Here is an 18,308-nt window from a genome sequence, read left to right on the forward strand (position 1 = left end):
CTTAGTCATGTCTAAATTGTATTTGACTTAAACCAAGTCACATTTTATCTTAATCCATAACAAAAGTTTTACCATTCTTCAGAGATTTTATTCACTAGGTGAACTATATTATTACTTTTGGTATTAAATAAGGTTGCTGACACAGTAGTAATCTTCATTTCAGTCTTGAACACTCAAGTTCTTTTCAGCCACACTCAAACTTAATCGTCCCTAGTGTATTTATCTTTGCAGATGGGAATTATTTTTAGAGCTATGCGCTAGCATGATTTTCCTGACAAGTAATTGCAAAAATACTAGTTTAGACAATCTCTGGATACAAAACAATGCGCCTCTCTGAAGACAAACAGCTTACACCTAAGGCTAATAATGAAGACAATTATTTTCAGCTATTTGGGAGAGGGTCATTGCCAGACAAATTTACTTTTTATTAAGAACGTTCTTATCCTTAACTAAGCCTTTCAACTGGCTGACAGAAGAGCTAATTCCTCTGCAATAAGCTTCAGTGAAGCCCAAGCCAGCCGCAGACACAGCTGTCCAAAGAGCTTGCTAAACACCGTATGTCCTATTATAATCTAACAAATAACACCAAAGGTCTACATGGGTATAACCAAAATGTAACAGCTTATGCAGCATTCAATAATAGTCTGAAAGAGTGTCTCTTCATATAAAAAAAAGAAAAATATTGGGACACGTTTCATCTCCCTCCCACAGGGATTTTAAGGATTAAAAAAAGGTGCATTTTAAAATATGCACATAAAACACAAAAACAATGGCTACATAAACAGTTTGACTGATCTGGGATTTACAGATAGGGAGTCTACTAAATTAAAATCCTTTTAGCCAATATTTTTCAGCAGAACACTAGAGAATGAAGCTCTAGTTACTTTCTAAATATCTAAAATACCTGTGCAAAGCACATGTAGCTTTTGGGAATCAATTTTGAAGGAAAGCTGGAGAAGAATGTACCTGGAATTCAATGAATGTACTCACATTGCAACACAGACAAAGAGGCGGCTTCCGCAAGCAGCTTACAGAACCTCTTAACAGCAAGACATAAAACAATTTCAAGACCTACATTCTTACATTCATGGTTGACGTTTGTTTGCAAGTTGTTTAAATCTCTACTGCATCAACAGACATCACTTCTTTGTATGTGTTAGCCAACTTAAGCATCACTTGATTAAAACAATTACTGCCATAACAAATGCATATTTTCCTCCAAGATTTTTAAAAAAATTAAAATCTTGTTATTTCTGTCCCTTACCGAACTGAAAGTGATCTATTCTCCACATGCTGTAAGTTACCACCCAGTGCTGAAGTTAGCTGTCCACTATAAACAAACAGACTTTTGCTATTTAATTACCTTCAAATGAGGTAACACTTCAGGATATGACATTATACAGTCAAACATACCCAAAACACTTCTAGATCAACTATCAACTTTTCCTCCCCTCATTTGTCCCATTTTCTAGGATGCAGCACAGGAGACAGATTACATCATCGCTGACTATTATTCTGGTATCTCAAAAAGTTTTAATTAACAACCATATTAAATTTGGATACTGACTTGCAAAGTACTGAACAGCAGGCTGAAGCCAGGATATAATTGAATCTCATTTCCCTTAAAAGTAACCAACTGCTATGTTAATGCCCCGAGAGAAGGAAAACTAGAAAATTGGAGTTATCTGTTCACAATTCTCACTTAAAAAAAATCTTAAAGCCAAAATGGCACGTGATAAAATTAGTGTTTTCCTTTAGACTTTGAAGCAACCCTTCTGGCAAAATTCCATTCCGAGAAACGTATTTCCAGGCTTTGTGAATTCCTCCTGGTAAGAGTGCTTCAGAGACACCGAGCTCCATCACGCAAGCAGGATCCATCCCCAGAGCTAAGGACAGCGACAGCCGTAACTCAGACGGGGCCGCAACTGCCACCGCCTTGTCACCGGGTGCCACGTACCAATATCACCTTGTTCTTACACCGTCGCACAAGATGCATGAGAACGTTTGGTAGCGCTTTCATCTGTAACCACGGGAATATACAGAAGACTGCAACAATAGTTAGTAACATCTAGAACAAAAGCTGGGGAGGAAGGAAAGGCGGAAGGAAGGGAGAAGAACAGGAAAATTAAGAGATCAGATAAAATATCAGGTATAGGAAATACTCAATAATTTATCACTAAAAGATTTCCCTTTCCAAAGGAAGAAACGGAACACAAATGAAATAAATCTGCTGACAGCAAATACCTATGAAATCCACTGGCCAAATACCCTACTCCCTTCTATTACTGGTCCACCGAGAATGATACTTTATTACTACTAACAATTAGTCTTAATTGTTATCACAGAAATAAGCAATGGAGCCAAGAGTTCCCACTGCGTCAATAAACTGAAAACAAATATTCCATCAAGCAATCATACTGGCATCCGTATAATTTTTTTTAAAAAAAGCTGCTCATTTTGCACATAATTTATTTCACAAGGTCTTCAAACTCATGTATAGGAATTACATAAGGAAGCCAAACTGCACACTTCTCTTCAAGCAGTCATATAGCAGCAAGTCATCAAGATGAATTAAAAGCTTGAACACCACTAAGAAACCTTGCTTTTACATTACTGTTCCTCCGAGTATCAGGCAAGACGCACAAATCAAGTATCTTCTCCCCAGTTCTGCAGAGCCTGCCTAGCACAGCATGAAACGGAAGGAAGCCCCCAGTTTCATACAGCAACATTCTCATAGCAGATTATCCTCAGCTGGCCTCTACTTTGATGAAGCATTGATTTCAAGAATGTTCTACCAAAGCTCTTCAAAATCTTGCCTTTAGTGCAGTTCTTCTAAGCCTTCATACAGCGCAGGCAAGAGAAGCATTTTCTCTGCTCAAGTTGTCCTCCTCTTTCACAAGGAGACACCCGTTCTTCTTGCTTTTCCTCTACTTATTTCTGAAACAAAGCCATCGCTACAAAGTGGAGGAGATGATCTAAGTTCTTTTCACTCTACTTGCCTAGCCCCAAGTCTTTCCCAGAAAACACTTGTCCTAGATGTTTGCTGGAGACCAAAACAGGACTAGCAATTGTTTCTCCATTCCTTACCTATTATTTTCTTGTTTAAGCATCACCATTTATCTCAGAGCTACTTCCCTGCTTCCCATATTTTATCAGTAGCGCAGTGGCCATAAACAACACGATGTAAGAGACAGGCTTGAAAGCAAGTAATACTTTTTATTATATTTAGAGAAAGGACTTGCACACCTGAAGTGTTTTTTAACCAAATCAGTTGGCCTAAGAAGAATTACTACCCCTTTATATTTTATAGAAACATCTACCTGTGAGCCAACTCTAGCACCAGCCTAAAAGCAAGACCAAGAAGTGGCATTCACATGTTTACTTGATTCTTTTAGTCCATGACCACTTTCAGCAAGTTAAGAGATAACTGCCTATGAAATTTAAAGTTACTAAACACAAAGTAGTCAAAACTGGAAGAAAACCTAAATTTCTCATGTGTTTTTCTCATTATGTAGCTGATGGTTCAGGAGAGGAACTTGGGCATCATTACAGACAGCTCTTCATGCAGCTACAGCCAAATAAGCAGGTTTGCAGGGATCTAACAGGCTAGGCAACCTTGGATGGTCACTTCCAACCTCAGATTTTGTGGATAAGAGTATTTTTCAGAACTGAAGGAGAAGTCAAAGAAGGGAATCAAGAACTCCGAACAAGATGTACGACATATCTGGTCCTACAGTCATTCCAAAAAGGCAAAGAATTTCAAAATACGTAATGCAAACCTCAGAAACAAGGGCAGAGGTGGACAGGAAAAGCGGCATCAATCTGGGAATGGTTCATCAGGGGAATATGACTACCCATGACTATCCTAGGAACACACAGGGCTATGCAACCAGATCAGACCACCACCTAGTAAAATCACCCTTATCCTTCCTACCTCATTTTCTCTCTCAACAAAGTATCTAGAACAGAGAATAGCCACATAACGAGCAATCTTCTAGCAAGAAAACTACACGTGAACCACATGTGGCCACCCAATAATTCAAGAAAAGTCAGTTTTTCAAACTCTGAAGAGCTGTTGTCTGTCACGCCACAACAGGGAAAAGAAATTATAGGTCTGACTACTTATAGAGCAGGTAAATGTACACTAAAGCCTAATTTATTCCTAACTGTACAGATGCATTAAAAATTGGAATTCTTTATTGCATGCAATAATATGACATAGAATTAATATTTAAAATTGATCTGTCTTAATATGTGATGTAAAGTGCCAAAATACATTTTTATTATAGAAATCAGTAGCTGGATTTTAAAAAAAAATAATTAAAAAAACCCCACTTCTCTTATGTCACTTGTCCAAACCCAGGTGAAAATACCAGCAGTCAGAAGTTCATCTCCCTTTTCAAAAACCCTACTATGGCAGTCAGTGCTCAAGCTAGTTCCCACCAAGGCAGACTCGGGATCCTAGGTCAGTCAAGTTAATGAGACATGGATGATTTCTTTGGCTGCTACTCACGACACTAAAGCATCAGTAAGACTGTCAAGAATCACACTGATTTCATTCCAAGTACCAGCGCAGCTTGGAAAGAGAGCAACGGGGCGGCAGCAGTGCCAAACACTGAATGCGTATCCTGGGGAAGACATCTAAAAGAGGCATGGGGACAAAGAAAGAGAAAGCAGGAAGCTCAGTTTTTCATATCAACCACAACGACCGGTTTCTTCCCACTATGTAAAAATGCAAAAAGATGATGGAATAATAGGAAAGGAAGCAGACCTTCCTGCTTTTCTTCAGCATTCAAAAGAGGATAAAGAAAAGAGTTTCAAATGACAACACGCAGCCAAAGACTGAAAAGATGAATCTTAGGCAAGGCCTAGGCTCCTGACAAAGCGGATCCTAACCCCACAATCCTACCTCACCCCTCAGAATTTGGGCTGCTCTGTCTTTCCATCTTCCAGTGCTGCCCACACCAGAAAATTGTATTTTTACATGTATTAACTGCATCAGGTTACCTATAGGCTCAAAGACAAGCATGCAGTGCTTAAGAACCCATCAGCTCACAATGATTAATCCCAGGACAAAACATTGCGTTAGAAAGCTAAGAATAAATTCTCTATGCAATATTTTCCTGGCCCACATATAGCACAGACAAGGCCTATAGAAACAGTTCTTTCAGTCACACTGGCGCATGTTAAGAAGAGATACTAAGGACGCTTGGTCAGTGGGAAGAGAGGTATTTCATTTCGAAGTGCCATCAATCTGACAGTGTCCCCCTCCCCACCACCTCATCCTTCATGCACTGTTATTTTTCTTATAACGAAAGTAAGACTGATTTCAATTAATATATTCACACAATAACCCCTGCCCTGCATGGAAACAAACTGCTTGATGGAATGAAGGTTTTTATAAGCCAAGTTTCAGCCACACCTATGATTTAAAATACATTAAAACTATTGCAAGTAAACTCCAAAAACGATACTGCATTTAACTTGGCTTCAGCCACATGAACAACCAGAACTGAAAGAGCTGCCTAAGAAAACTTTGATAGCAAAGTTAAAACTTCCATGGAAATCCTGACCAAGTAATAACAGAAAGTGTGCAGTGTTTCTGCAGTACTGACTGCAGATACAAACATTCCCGTACTTTTCCTACCCTGCGGCGAGCTGCCTCCCCCTGAACTCCCACCCCACTCACGGGGCAGAGGGAGGATGCTGCTCCAGTCACTGCTCCTTTTCATCTTCACTACCAAACTATTGCCCCACCTCATTAACCGCACTCATCCAAATCCCACTCTGAATAGGAATTTGCATATATACAAGCCTTTTGCAGCTCATTAATGTCATCTGAATGACTCTTGCACGTTCATGAATTTATACTTTGCCTTTCCCTTTTTACACATATGGGCCAAAGGCGGGGGGGAGGTTATTTAGGATCTCATCACAAAATGAAGCATTTTCTGGGCGTCGGCCGAGCATTTTAGTATGAAGTGTCTTCACCCTTTTGCCTCCCAATATACTCACTAGATAACATACAGCTTCTACTTCCAGGTAAGGGTGTTGTAAGCATCATATTCCTTCACAACCTGGCTCAGCCTCTATGTCAAAAGCAAAGGACAGTCTAGTATTGGCGAAAAAATAAAAATAGAGGCCTCAAGACATCAGTCACGCACAGGCCCAAGGAACGAAGGAGTCAATGCAGTTAGTCAACCAATATTTAGCTCAAGCCCTTTACTAAGCTATGTGAATGTACTCAAAGAACAAAGGCACATTTTAAAAAAACTTTTCTAGTTAAGGGAACATGGGAAACAAGTTTCAACACATCTCTGCTTCCCCTTAAAACAGCTTGGCACCACCTCAGAATTCTACATATGTTTGAGAACAACAGAATAGTACAGGTCAAAGGAAAACTATGAAAAACCACTCTGTGCACACAAGCTGGGTATTCTTACAGCATTAATAATGTTGTTTAAAAAAAAAAAAGAACACACAAAAAACACAAACCAGGCCATAGATCCTTAGCTTGCTATTCAAAGTTCTTCTATTACTAATGTGTCCGAGTTGTTCCAAGACCAAACAATGGAGGAAGGTCACCGTGGAGTTCTGCAAGGGCCTACGCTGGCACATGTAGCTTAACCTATTCGTTAACGACCTAGAAAATGAAGTGATCAGTGGGCTGACAAAGTTGCTGGCAACATGACATGGTTTTGAGGATGAAGGCAAACCGAAGAATCACTGAAAGACCTCAGGGACAGAGTAATTCAAGCGATGCCTATGGGGGAAGGCAGACCAGACCGACCTTGCTTTACATATAAAGTGATGGGCTCTGGAATGACCTTTACCACAATAGAGCAAGCTCCTGGGCCCAAGATAAACACACGCATGAAAACATCAGCTCAGTAGCAGTCAAACACACAAATCATTGTTAGAAATCATTAGAAAGGGAAGGGAGAGCAAATGAGAAATCATTATGCACTATATAAATCCCTGTTTCACCCAGATCTCAAAGTGTGGGTGGTTTTGGTGGTCTCATCTTAAATAAAAAAAAGATACATTAGAAGTGGAAATGTTCACAGAAGGATGACAGAAGTCCAGCATGACTCCCCTAACTAAATAGCAAAAGTGAAGGCTTTTCAACCGAAGAAACAGAGAACATGGGGACAGATGTGATAGCCATCTAGAAAACCATAAAGAGCACAAGGAGAGTGGGCAGGGATCAGCTGTTCAGTCTCTTTCGTTACACAATACAGGGACCAGTGGATGAAGCCGGCTGGAACCAGGCTCGAAACAACATGAGAAGGGTCCTCACACAGCAAGCAGCAGAACAACAGAAATACCTACCAAAATACTGTGAACAGAAGTAGTTTATATAGGTTCAAGAGAAACCTGGACAGGCACTTGGAAAATAGATTTACTATGGCTTGTCCAGCTAGCAGCCCCATCGGGTCCAGAGGACTGAGCTGAAAACAGCTGGAGACCAGGAGATAACGGCAGGGAGGCAACAGTTATTTCTCATACTTTGTCCTGTTTTCGCTTTTCCCCATGGACACATTTCTGGAAGCTGTGGGAGACAATACCAGGCCAGATGGACCCTTGGTCTGAAGCGGTACAGCTACTTATACATTATTAAGATTAAGATTATAATGCATGTTTATTTTTAGCCATTTCCTCAGAAACCCAAGTGACATTGTCAAGAGCCCCTAATAAAAATGTTACTTCTCAACTGAAAGAGGCAAATTTTAACACCAAAGAAGAAATTAACCGAATGAAAACCTCTGTGTCCACCCTTTAGAAAAATATTATTTAAAATACTTGTAATTCAAACTGACAACAGTTCTGATACTTGATTAAAAAAAATTGAAGCCCTGCCATCAAGTGGCCTCAGCAGAGTCACTGATGAGATCCTGCTAAGTCAACACGGAACCTATGAGAAAGAAGGGCTTTGTTTCTGCACCGCTGCTGAAGTTTCTACATTTTTCATTTTGGTGCAATATATTTATAGGTGCACTAACAACTCCATGGATCGCCTGAGCAGAGCTGTCTCTAACAGATTTTTCAATAAGCTGAAAATCTACACAAATACTTGGACTGTTTCAAAGGCTCTTATTTTGCACCAGGGAAACAAGATACAACATCTGCACAAAAGTGAGATCATTTTGTCAAGGGAGTCTCAAGAAACAATATGAGGAACAAATGTAGCCGAAAACATTCTCATCCACACAACTTTTTACGACACACTCCTGCAGCTCAGGTTACAGACTCTACCTGAACCGAACACATTATCCCTATTGTATTTGGCCTCTGCTTTCAAAAAAATAAATAAATAATAGTGAGCTGCACCTATGCTAAATTGCCAAGCAAAACTATATTCACTGCTATTTCCATCCCATATTCTATTTTGCATGTGAACTATCATGTTTTCAGTTGAAAAGCTGAACAGAGCAGCCTTATTAAGTCCAGACCCTGCTCTACAAAGAGGGCAGAAGGAACATCTTGGAGAAGACTGTACACAAGGGTAAGCTCTGTATGATTCTCGACCAACTGTCCTACCTCAAGGGACAGTAAATTTCTTCCTGCGTCTGGACAGCAAAAGTATGCTATGTGCTTACACAGCAAACAAGCTGAGATGCTTTTCTTAAGAATGAAGATATACTTTCTCAGGAGGAAGCTCCGGCACTGTCACATGCAAAACAAAGCTGGAGGAACCTTGCATGGCCTGCCACCCTGATCAGACCACAAATACACAGAAGGACCAAGATCAGACCAGACCACTGAAGTAACTCTCAGATTACCAGTTGTTCTGCAGGGATACACAGAGTCAGTTTTAATCCCAGAAGCAACTAGGGATAAATTATTTTGCTAAGCTCTGCCTTTTGGCTCAGCTGCCAATCTGCTCCCCTTTGCGAGCCTCAAGAACAGAGCCGCAGCATCAAGCAAATACATGGTCAAGAGGGCCAAGGCTGAAATTGTATGGACCTAAGACACCCTACTGCAAATCATACCCCCTGAAAATGTTGCAGATCCTACAGCTGCTCAATAATGAGTCGTACAGTGTGGAAAGGTAAAGCCACAATATTGGCTGGCAGCCTGAACATGTGCCCAGTGGAAGAACCACTGAATACAAACCCCTACAGCTTCAACGTAAAATTCTAGCATACCTAAAGCGCTCTACAGTTTTATACTCCGTCATCTCTTCGGAAGAGAACCGGGTTTTTTTTCCCCAGTATAAACCTATCTTAGAAAACCAGGCCTCTAATCTCAGCCCTGCTCAAAGACGACTTAACTCCTGCCCAACACAAATTGCTGAGAACTTTCATCAGGTATGTTTGCACACTCGAATGGCTGTGGCCACAAAAGATGCATCTTCAGGAAGCGAAGGCAGTGCTGCAATCAAGCAGTAAGGAGCCTGAGCTCAGTTTTCCATTTGCTTTATAACCATCTATTTAATGGGAGGGGAGGAAAGAGTGGGAGAGCTTGGCATACCAAATTTCAAAATGGACAAGAGTCCTATGGAGCCTCCTGGTGAAGAGATGCCTACCTGCTGCCTGTCATCTGTCATCATCTCCCCTCAGAAGGGTCACTGCTTTTGAAAGCTAATTGTTTTGAAGCAAACATCACCTTTCCAGTGGTACCAGTGGACAGTCTCAGGAACGACTTTTGCACATTTCTGAGGATGTTAACGATTTAGTAATCCATCTGCACCAACAGAAATCCACAGGAGTAAAAACTCCTCAAGAACTAAATCTGTGGCATGGAATCATCTGCCCAAATCCCATCCCCAAACAAGCTGCTGGTGTCTTATGTCAAAGATGTGAGGTACAGCAAGGCAATCTGGCAAGAAGCTGGAAGAACAGGGCTTATTCAGCCTGGTGAAGAGAAGGCTTTGGAGGAACCTAGTGGCAACCTTCCAACCTGTAAAGGAGGTCATCAAGAAAACACAGCTATGATCTTCCCAGAGGTACACAGCAGAAGGTGGTGAGACAATAGGCACAAGCTGCAATAAGAGATTCAGATACACTATAAACACGCAAGGCATAAGGAAGAAAATAGCTACAGAGATAACGGGATGTTTCACAGTTTTGGAAAAGGTGTTGGCTGTGTGTCAGCCCCAAAGCAGGGCAGAGACTGAAACTCTCCCTTTCTTACTCTCTCCTGCTGTTAGACATACTTCTAGGATGGAAACTGGGAACTGAAGCATTACCTACAGCCCATGCAGTCGTGGCAGAAGCAGAGAGGAGGCAGAGCTCACAGATATTTATTATCACGTACCCAGAAAGCTCATTACCATTTCCTAAACAAAACAAGGGAAGTTCACTACAGAGCTATCTTCAGTGATGCACATAAAGGGAATAATGTTTTTCTTTCTGTCCTCCATGCTAAATAAACTTCAGCATACCCACAGAGCCTTTGCTCTGCTGCAGAGCCTAGGGCCCTATCCTTACCAAGCAATGGCTTTATAAGGCTCCCTTTCCTTCTCCATTAATTATCATGCCATTTCTTATATAAATCTCTTGTATATCATCTCCCAGAGACATAAAGGTCAAGCTTAGGTTGACCTTCGGCCTAATTGTATACTAGCTTTTCATTTCTTTGTTTCACATATTCTAGACAAGCCCCATAATACCCACCTTCTGCTAATTCCTACTCTCCCCTAGTCTTTGAACACAATACTTGCTTACAGAGATCTCTGGTATCCCCCCAGTATATGCTAAGGGACAGAATATAACAGCAGAGACAAGGTAATACATCTACAGCCATCCCTAATCCCAACAGGAGAATAAGATTAAGCAAATTGCTGACAAACTCCTGGATCAATAACAGCTGCAACAGACGCAGGAGTCTCAGCAAAACAATCAGAAAAGAAATGACAATAGAAAGGTCTGTGCCACAGCACACAGAGAACAATAACAATGTTATCTGGTTCAGTTTGGTCCTGGATGCTATTGAAAATTTGGAAGATCAGGACAACACCTCCTGTCCCCATCCTCAATTCCACATACTCTCATTTTCAAAGGTTTAACATCATCTACTTTTTGTTGTAGCCCCAAAGCTTCTAATTTACTTTGAAACAGCCACATTTTACGCCAGTGACTAGTTGTTCAAAATGGCGTTGATACCACTGAGTAAAATTACAGAAATAAGCACCCTTTTGTAAGCTACTGGAGCAACTTCCTTCTTCTCCTCACCCCCCCCTTAACTAGCAAAAGAATCGACTTTTAAGGCAGGCATTTATTTTCATGAACACTCTACCCATTGAAGGTACTACATGCAATTTTTGCATCATAAAATCCAATCATCTTAATTTTTAGAAGCCCAAACCAACACTCCTAGCTTTTATTGGTTTACACAGAGCTGGAATAGCGACAGAGCAATGAGACAATCAATACCTGAGCTTGATCAAGAGGATTCTGAAATCTAGCTGCCTGAGCATGTGTCACAGCAGTCACCCAAAGGATACGTTTCCCCTTTTCTCCCTGCTTAAGAACAGGATGAACATTTCTCTGTGATTCTTGCAGGCACATTTGTGTGCTAACCAGAGGTTCCTCCTTTCAGGGCCCAGCACAAGCTGAGGCAGCTGGACTGCAAAAGACACACAAGGTATATACTGACAAGTTTTTAATGTAAAAACCATGTTTGCATTCTTCACTGAAATCATGGCTTTCAGAAGGATTTTACAACTTCTTATGGAGGGCAATAAAGTGGAGCCTTCCATTAGAAGGGCACCCGTACCGTCTTTCATCAAAGCAAAAGCTTCTGAAGTGGAAGCACAGCAGCAAAAGTAAACAGATATTTCTGAGACAACTTAAGGTTTGTAGGTACAACTCTTTCCTCGTGGAGCCAAGGGGCCAAACACCAAAATCACCACATAAGAGAAGAGCTGCAAGAGATCCAACCCATTTCCCAGCCACAAATCCTCTGCGACACTGGGTGATCCCAAGGCCCCACAAAGTAACCCTTTCAAGATGCTGATTCACAGCAAGAAAGGTGATGTCGCTTCAAATTCAATGGCTCCAGCAGAGACCAATGAACCCCACCAGCCGACTAACCCCGGGGTTCAGCTCCGAACTCACTCATAAGCATTACTACAATCAACAAGGATTACAAGAGTCACTTCAGAGAAATACAGCAGCTAGGCACTCAGAGGATCGGAAAGGGCTGGGGGTATCTCAGAACAATTACAGGGAGCACTCAAGTCTCAAGTGTTTGGAAGTTCTGTTTTGTTTTTCACTATAACGGCACTAAAGAGAAAAATGATCAGATGTTGACTTCTACATCAACAGATTACAGGAACTAAAATCCACTGTGCCAAACACATCAGTGACAAGTCTGCACTTATCTTTGTGGATCAGAGTATAAGCCATACCAGTCATATACATCCCTAGGAATAACTTCAGTCTCTGAAGGTATCTTAACTGTCAACACCCAGCTTCATGGGATGCTTTTAAATATTTGTCTGTGTGTCCGAACCATAAACAGTCTTATCAATGGCCAAGCAGTCCTGAGCCCTTCCCCTCCCTAGGGTAACACTTTTCTCTTGTTCTCACAGAATAAAGCTAAATAAGATGCATCTTCTACCCACTTCTTAGCTTCTAAGCCTTTTAATTGTAAGTTCTAAATACCTTTATAACCAAAACAGAAGTGAACTTTAAATCCATGAAAAACACCTACTATGAACAACTGGTTCTTATACCTGCCTTCCTTCTCACAAGTGGCAACGAATAAGAATTTTACTTCCACAGGCCTACAAATACTTCCAGGATGGCCCCTAATGTTTGTGATGGGTTTATACTAGAAGTGTGTGACACTATATTTATGTGTACACAATATGCAATCTGGTTTTTATTGGCAATAAAGAAGTGTTATGGATTGGGGCTTTGACAGTTAAGCAGCGATGCACCGCTGCCAATTTTATTCATCTGGTATCTGCAATTCCAGTGCTGAGGACCAAAAGCTCAAGGAGGATACCTAGACCAAAATACAGTTGAAAATACAATTATAATGACATACACCAAATTAGAGGCATGAAAATAACGTAATCCATGGACTCAGATAACAATGAAAAGTGGATTATATTGACTTTAATCACAGAAACACACAACCCCAGCAACTTACAAAAGGATTAAGCAAAAAAGCTCATAATACAGAAGAGTAAAATTCTAATGGAACACTGAAATAGGTAGCTTATGCTTATTAGCATTGACGATGCAATTTAACACAACTGTGTTTCCATACCAGAAATCCATTTGTCTCTATTATCACCACCACCTGAAAGCCATGCTACTAGCCTCTCCCCCTCAAAAACACTGCTTCACTGTATTTAGGGGAGGGGTATTTCCCAGCTGAATATTTTTACATAATTTGTTTTCATCACCATTGTGTGGAAACGCTATTATGAATTTTCATTCAAACTCTTGGCTCACTTTTTTTTTTTTTTAAAGTATAAATTGTGTCTAACAAGAAACACACCAGGGATCTCTTCAATCCCCAAAGGCACTTTCTTAAAAGGAGAGAGAACAAAGGAGAAAACCTCCCAGCATGTGCTTTCCAAACCAGCTTCTTAGGACAGTATCAAGAATGACAATACTAGAACATAAGCTTTTCTTTTTCATTCTTTGATCCATGTATAATTGAATTGATTATTGCAAACTGTGTAATGATTTCCAAAAGACTTGAGTAGAAGGCAAAGATCACAACAATCTAATAACCAATTTAAAGAGATGTAAGAAATATTGAAGATTTAATCACTCAAGTATACTCCTTCCAATTAGAAAGAGCTTTAAATAGCTTACCTTGAGATAAATTAGAGTCTGTATGCAATTACACAGGAATAGTAATTAAGATCAGGAAAATTCACATATGCCTCAGCCTATAGAGTTAGGGAGGTAATCTACAGGAGGACAGACTTTTCAGCTACCTTGTTTCATCAATAAAAATAAAAACATACTGGTTTGACTTATCCAAACCTTCCAGAGTACCAAAGAATTCAGTCACCTTACAAGTCTGAGATCTGCAAACTATGTTTGATCTTACCTGATTTTGTTTTTCCCCAGTAGGACCGACATTCTCAAATGGGGCAAGAGACTGAAATGCTCTCGATCGCAGTAAGAAAAAAACATTACAGGAAACACTGTTTCATGATTTAGAACTCAGTGAAAAATTATGGCAAGTAAGAATGACCACTGTTTTTCTGGAGGAAGAACTTTAATTTTACTTCGTGTATTTGGCGATAACTACCCATCATATCGCATTTACAGGCGTTTGCATTACCCACATGCAACCCCATGGTTCTTTACATCAGAAGGCAAGAAAGTTTTATAAACTTCACTAAGTTTTCCTGACACACTTTAACTGGCAAGGCAAGTGAGTTACTGTACAACTGTTACATTTGATTTTAGGTTTTAAAGGTCACTAAATCTGAAATCAATGCCTTTCACTAATTAATCCAAAGAGAAACATGAAAAGATTTTACCTAAGAAAATTAAAATAATGAAAGGAATTCACTATTCATTCTTCAACCAGCAGAGCCTTAATCACAAACCCTCCCTTAGTTACGTCTCCTTTCAACTTTCAAAAAAGAAATAATCTAAAAGCACAGCTTCTGGGGACATACTCCTGCTTAAAAATACCCACTGCACCCAGCTACAATCCAACAGCTTTCCATTAGCCACGTTTTCCCAAGGAACACTCACCTCATCCAGTACCTAATAACCGAGCTGTACTACTTCGGAAAAACTGGGATGTGACAGCTACAACTCTAAGCAGAAAATTCATGCCCCCTTGTCTTTCCCTCTCCTTCCTGACATAGGACAAACCCACACACCTCTTTGTGCAGTCTAGAGAAAAAGAAAAATGTATTGAAGTCTTCAAAGTATGAATTTATGAACTTTTTTTTTCTTATGTAAGCTGACAAGCCCCTGTAGGTACCAAAAAAAAAATACCTGAACAACTTTTCACAGAATGCAGCGCTACCCTCCTACAGCCCCAGCTTGCAAGTACCACTACATTTCCTAAGCAGCAAAGTGAAATTGAAAATAAACTAGTCAGTTTGACATTCACCCTTCAGATCCCTGAGGTAGCAACAGTTATTTAAAAAATGAAATCGTAATTTCTCCCGACTGGTTCTCAAGAAGCTGGTTTCAGAAACAGATCAATAAAGAGGTCCAGGATGACAAGCAGAGACACACACACACTTCTGCAAAAGCTCCACCTGTAAAGCTGCAGAGAAAGAGAAAAGGAGAGGCCTCCACGCTACATGCGCACAGACCAACGGCACTGCAACACATGTATGTGTACCCACAGCCCGGGGGCTCTGCGATGGATAAGAGAGGCTTCAGGTTTCAGAGCTCCTAAAAATCAATAAATTGTCAACTTTCATAGTAAAATCATGCCTTACAGCACTGTCCCTTGACTGCCATCCTGCCATCTTAACGCACGTCAATAAAAAAAGCAACTTTATTCCTTAGCTCTTGCCTCTTTACTCCATTTGAGTCGGTCTTGTTTATAAAGGCATCACACAAACCTAAGCAGCTACTGTGCAGCAAAAACTCTTACAGAGAATCAGTTAACAACACACACTACGCCATTTGCCATACTAAGATTAACAAAAGTTTAACAGTGGAATCACATCTTGACCCTTTATCTCATTACATGGGAAGCACTATTTGGAAAAAAAAAAAAAAAAAGGCTTGGGGGCAACACAGCTCGAGCAATATACACTGCAAGATACCCAAAAACCCCCAAAGAACAGATTTAAAGAAGGATCTATTTGTCCTGACCTGGCAGACACAGACCCCCAAGAGTTGGAACACGCACAAGATTTTGTACTTTACAGCCTGACAGCTCTTTAAATGTCTAAAAATGAAAGCGCAAGGAGCCTTTGATACACAGAAAACTGAGACGTACTGAAACTCTAGGGAAAGACAAAAATATTTCCCTAGTCATGCTTTATGTATTCTGTAGTTTATGTTACACATTCAATATACTTCTGATTTGTGTCTTTCACTGTATTAACTTTAAAGTAGGAGACAGAAGCCCTCCTGATGAATAACGACCCTATGACAACTGCAAGGAAATTCTCAAACTTTTAAAAACACTTGCCGGGTGTGCAAGGCAAAGTTCGCACCCCGACACACCTTGCTAAAGCAATTGGAAAGTTTTTGGGGATCTGTTTTGCTGGATTTTTTTTTTGTTTGTTTGTTTGTGGGGTGCACAGTATGGATACCCCGCCACCCACTATTCTACCGTTACTATTCCTCAAAATCGCTGACGGGACAAGCTACGCGGAGTTGCTCCCTCTCTTCCACCCCGGGCGAGTCCCGCCTCGCCCCCCCGCAACCCAGCGGGACCCCCCGGCCCGGCTTCACCCACTCGGGGAAGCTGTAACTTCGCTCGAGGGTGCTTTAGAGCACCAGGTTTCGATGCGTTTCGCAGGATGACAGGGACAGCCGCAAGCTTCACGTCTTGTAACTCTTCAACATCTGCTTCTGACGGCCTTTACTTACCGGGGTGAGAGCTGGGCGAGGCAAGCGGGGCTCCCCCGGCCGTCCTCCCCCCCCCCCGCCCCGGCGCCGGGCGGCGAGGGCGCTCGTTCGGAGCCGGCCGCCTGTCAACGGCGGGCAGAGCCCTTCCTCAGGGCTCCCTCCCCGCCCGGCGCTGCCGGCGGAGTCCCCTGGAAACTTTGCGGGGAGCCCGAGGAACCGTCCCCCCGCCTCAGGGGCGGCCGAACCGCGCTGCCCAGCGCCGGCAACTCCCGGGGGCTCCCCCGGCCGCCGCCCTCACCCCAGCGCCGGCCCGGCCCAAGCCCAACCACCCCCTCCGCCGGCGCTGAGGGGAGCCCTCCCCGCTGCCGCCCCGCGGGGCTGCCCCGGCGGAGAGCGGCCGGGCGAGAGGCGAGGGGAGGACAGCTCCCCTCCCCGCCCCGCTCCGTCCCTCAGCCCCCGCTGCCGGCGGGGCGCCGACCGCAGCCACCCCGGCGAGGCAGCGCCGCAGAAGGCCGCGGGGCGCCGGCAGCGGCTCGGCTCGCCCCCGACACCGGGGGAAGCACAGCCCCGGCGGCCCGGAGAGCGACAGCGAGGGGCATCGCGAAGGGAATTGAAGCTGCGCTTTACCTTTAGTTCCGCACTGTCCGCCATCTTGCAACTCCGGGCGCAGGCGCAGTGAACCCCGCCGGGACACCGCCCCCCCGCCGCCCCCCCGCCGGCACGCAGCGCGCAGCGTTTGAATCGCGGCGCCATTTTGTCCCTCCTCTGCGCTCCCCGTCGGGCGGGGAGTCTCCGCTGGGGAGCCGTCCCGCAGAGTTCCTGCCCCGGGGTTGCGGGCAGCCTCGGGCGGGAGGATCCTTCCTGAGGACAGCCTGTCACCGCAGCCCTGCCTGGAAAGTTTCCCCCACCACCAACCACCCATGACAGCGCGGCCCCCTCGGTGCCGCCTTCCCCGCTAGCTCGCTCCGTGAGGGGAACGGGGAGCTATGGGGAGAGCGGGCGGCGTTCCCCGGAGCCCGCGGCCCGGCTCTCCTCAGCCGCGCCGGGCAGAGCCCCCGGGGTGCCGGGAGGCCCTCTGGAATAGGATCACCAAGAGGGAAAGAGGTGGATACGCAATTTATTATCAATAATAAATTGATTAAAACTGGGATTCGCAACTCCGCTTCTTGCGACTTAATCCGCATCTCTGAGTGCCTTAGGAGCGAAGCAGCAGGGGCGGGGGGCCCTCAGCGGGCGCCGGGGCTCCCCCGGCGGGAGCGGGGCGAGGGCGGTGCGGGTGGCCGGGCTCCGGCTCCGCCGAGGCCGGGGGTGGGTGCCCGGCTGCGGGCGCACCGCGCTGAGGGCCGCGGCGGCGGCGGGGCTGGTCGGGACAGCGTCCCGCCATCGGCCGCCCTCCGGCTCCCGATTCGTACCAGCCGCACCACGAAGCGAGACAAGATAAGTTTTATTTCCCCCAGCTACTGCAGGGGAAGGTTGGGGAATCGACGTGCACTTGACCAGGTTTTCCTCTTACCTGGGAAAAGCAGTACAATTGTTTTTAGGAGGGCCTACAGGATCAGAACATTTAGATCCAAACTTACCCATGTCATATCACTTTTGAGTAAAATGTGAGTTCTTGCAACAGCAGACCTGATAATACAGAGAGGAAAAATGCACCAAAAATGCTACCTGGCAAGATGACTGCGTCCCGTGTGAAGTTGATCAGCTTAAATATGAGCATTTAAGTCACGCACCTCAGCTTGAATCAGCTTCCTCGTACCTGTGTGTTACCCCGTAATTACAGATTGCCACGACACTTTCTCCACTTGGCCTTCACCTTAGTGCATGGGGTGGAAA

The 18,308-nt window shown here is 43.5% G+C and overlaps 1 protein-coding gene across 2 annotated transcripts in view; it reads right to left on the bottom strand.

Annotated features, from left to right (window-relative positions):
* PIAS1 (protein inhibitor of activated STAT 1) overlaps positions 1–17,163 on the bottom strand; it is a 65,116-nt gene extending 47,953 nt beyond the window's left edge. For both annotated transcript variants that reach the window (XM_064456026.1, XM_064456025.1), the window contains exon 1: positions 17,100–17,163. In XM_064456026.1, coding sequence (XP_064312096.1) covers positions 17,100–17,123 — 24 coding nt within the window. In that variant the 5' untranslated portion in view covers positions 17,124–17,163. The remainder of the gene's footprint in view (positions 1–17,099) is intronic.
* Positions 17,164–18,308: the final 1,145 nt, after the last annotated feature.

This window comes from Phalacrocorax carbo, chromosome 7, assembly GCF_963921805.1.
Source record: "Phalacrocorax carbo chromosome 7, bPhaCar2.1, whole genome shotgun sequence".
NCBI lineage: Eukaryota > Metazoa > Chordata > Aves > Suliformes > Phalacrocoracidae > Phalacrocorax > Phalacrocorax carbo.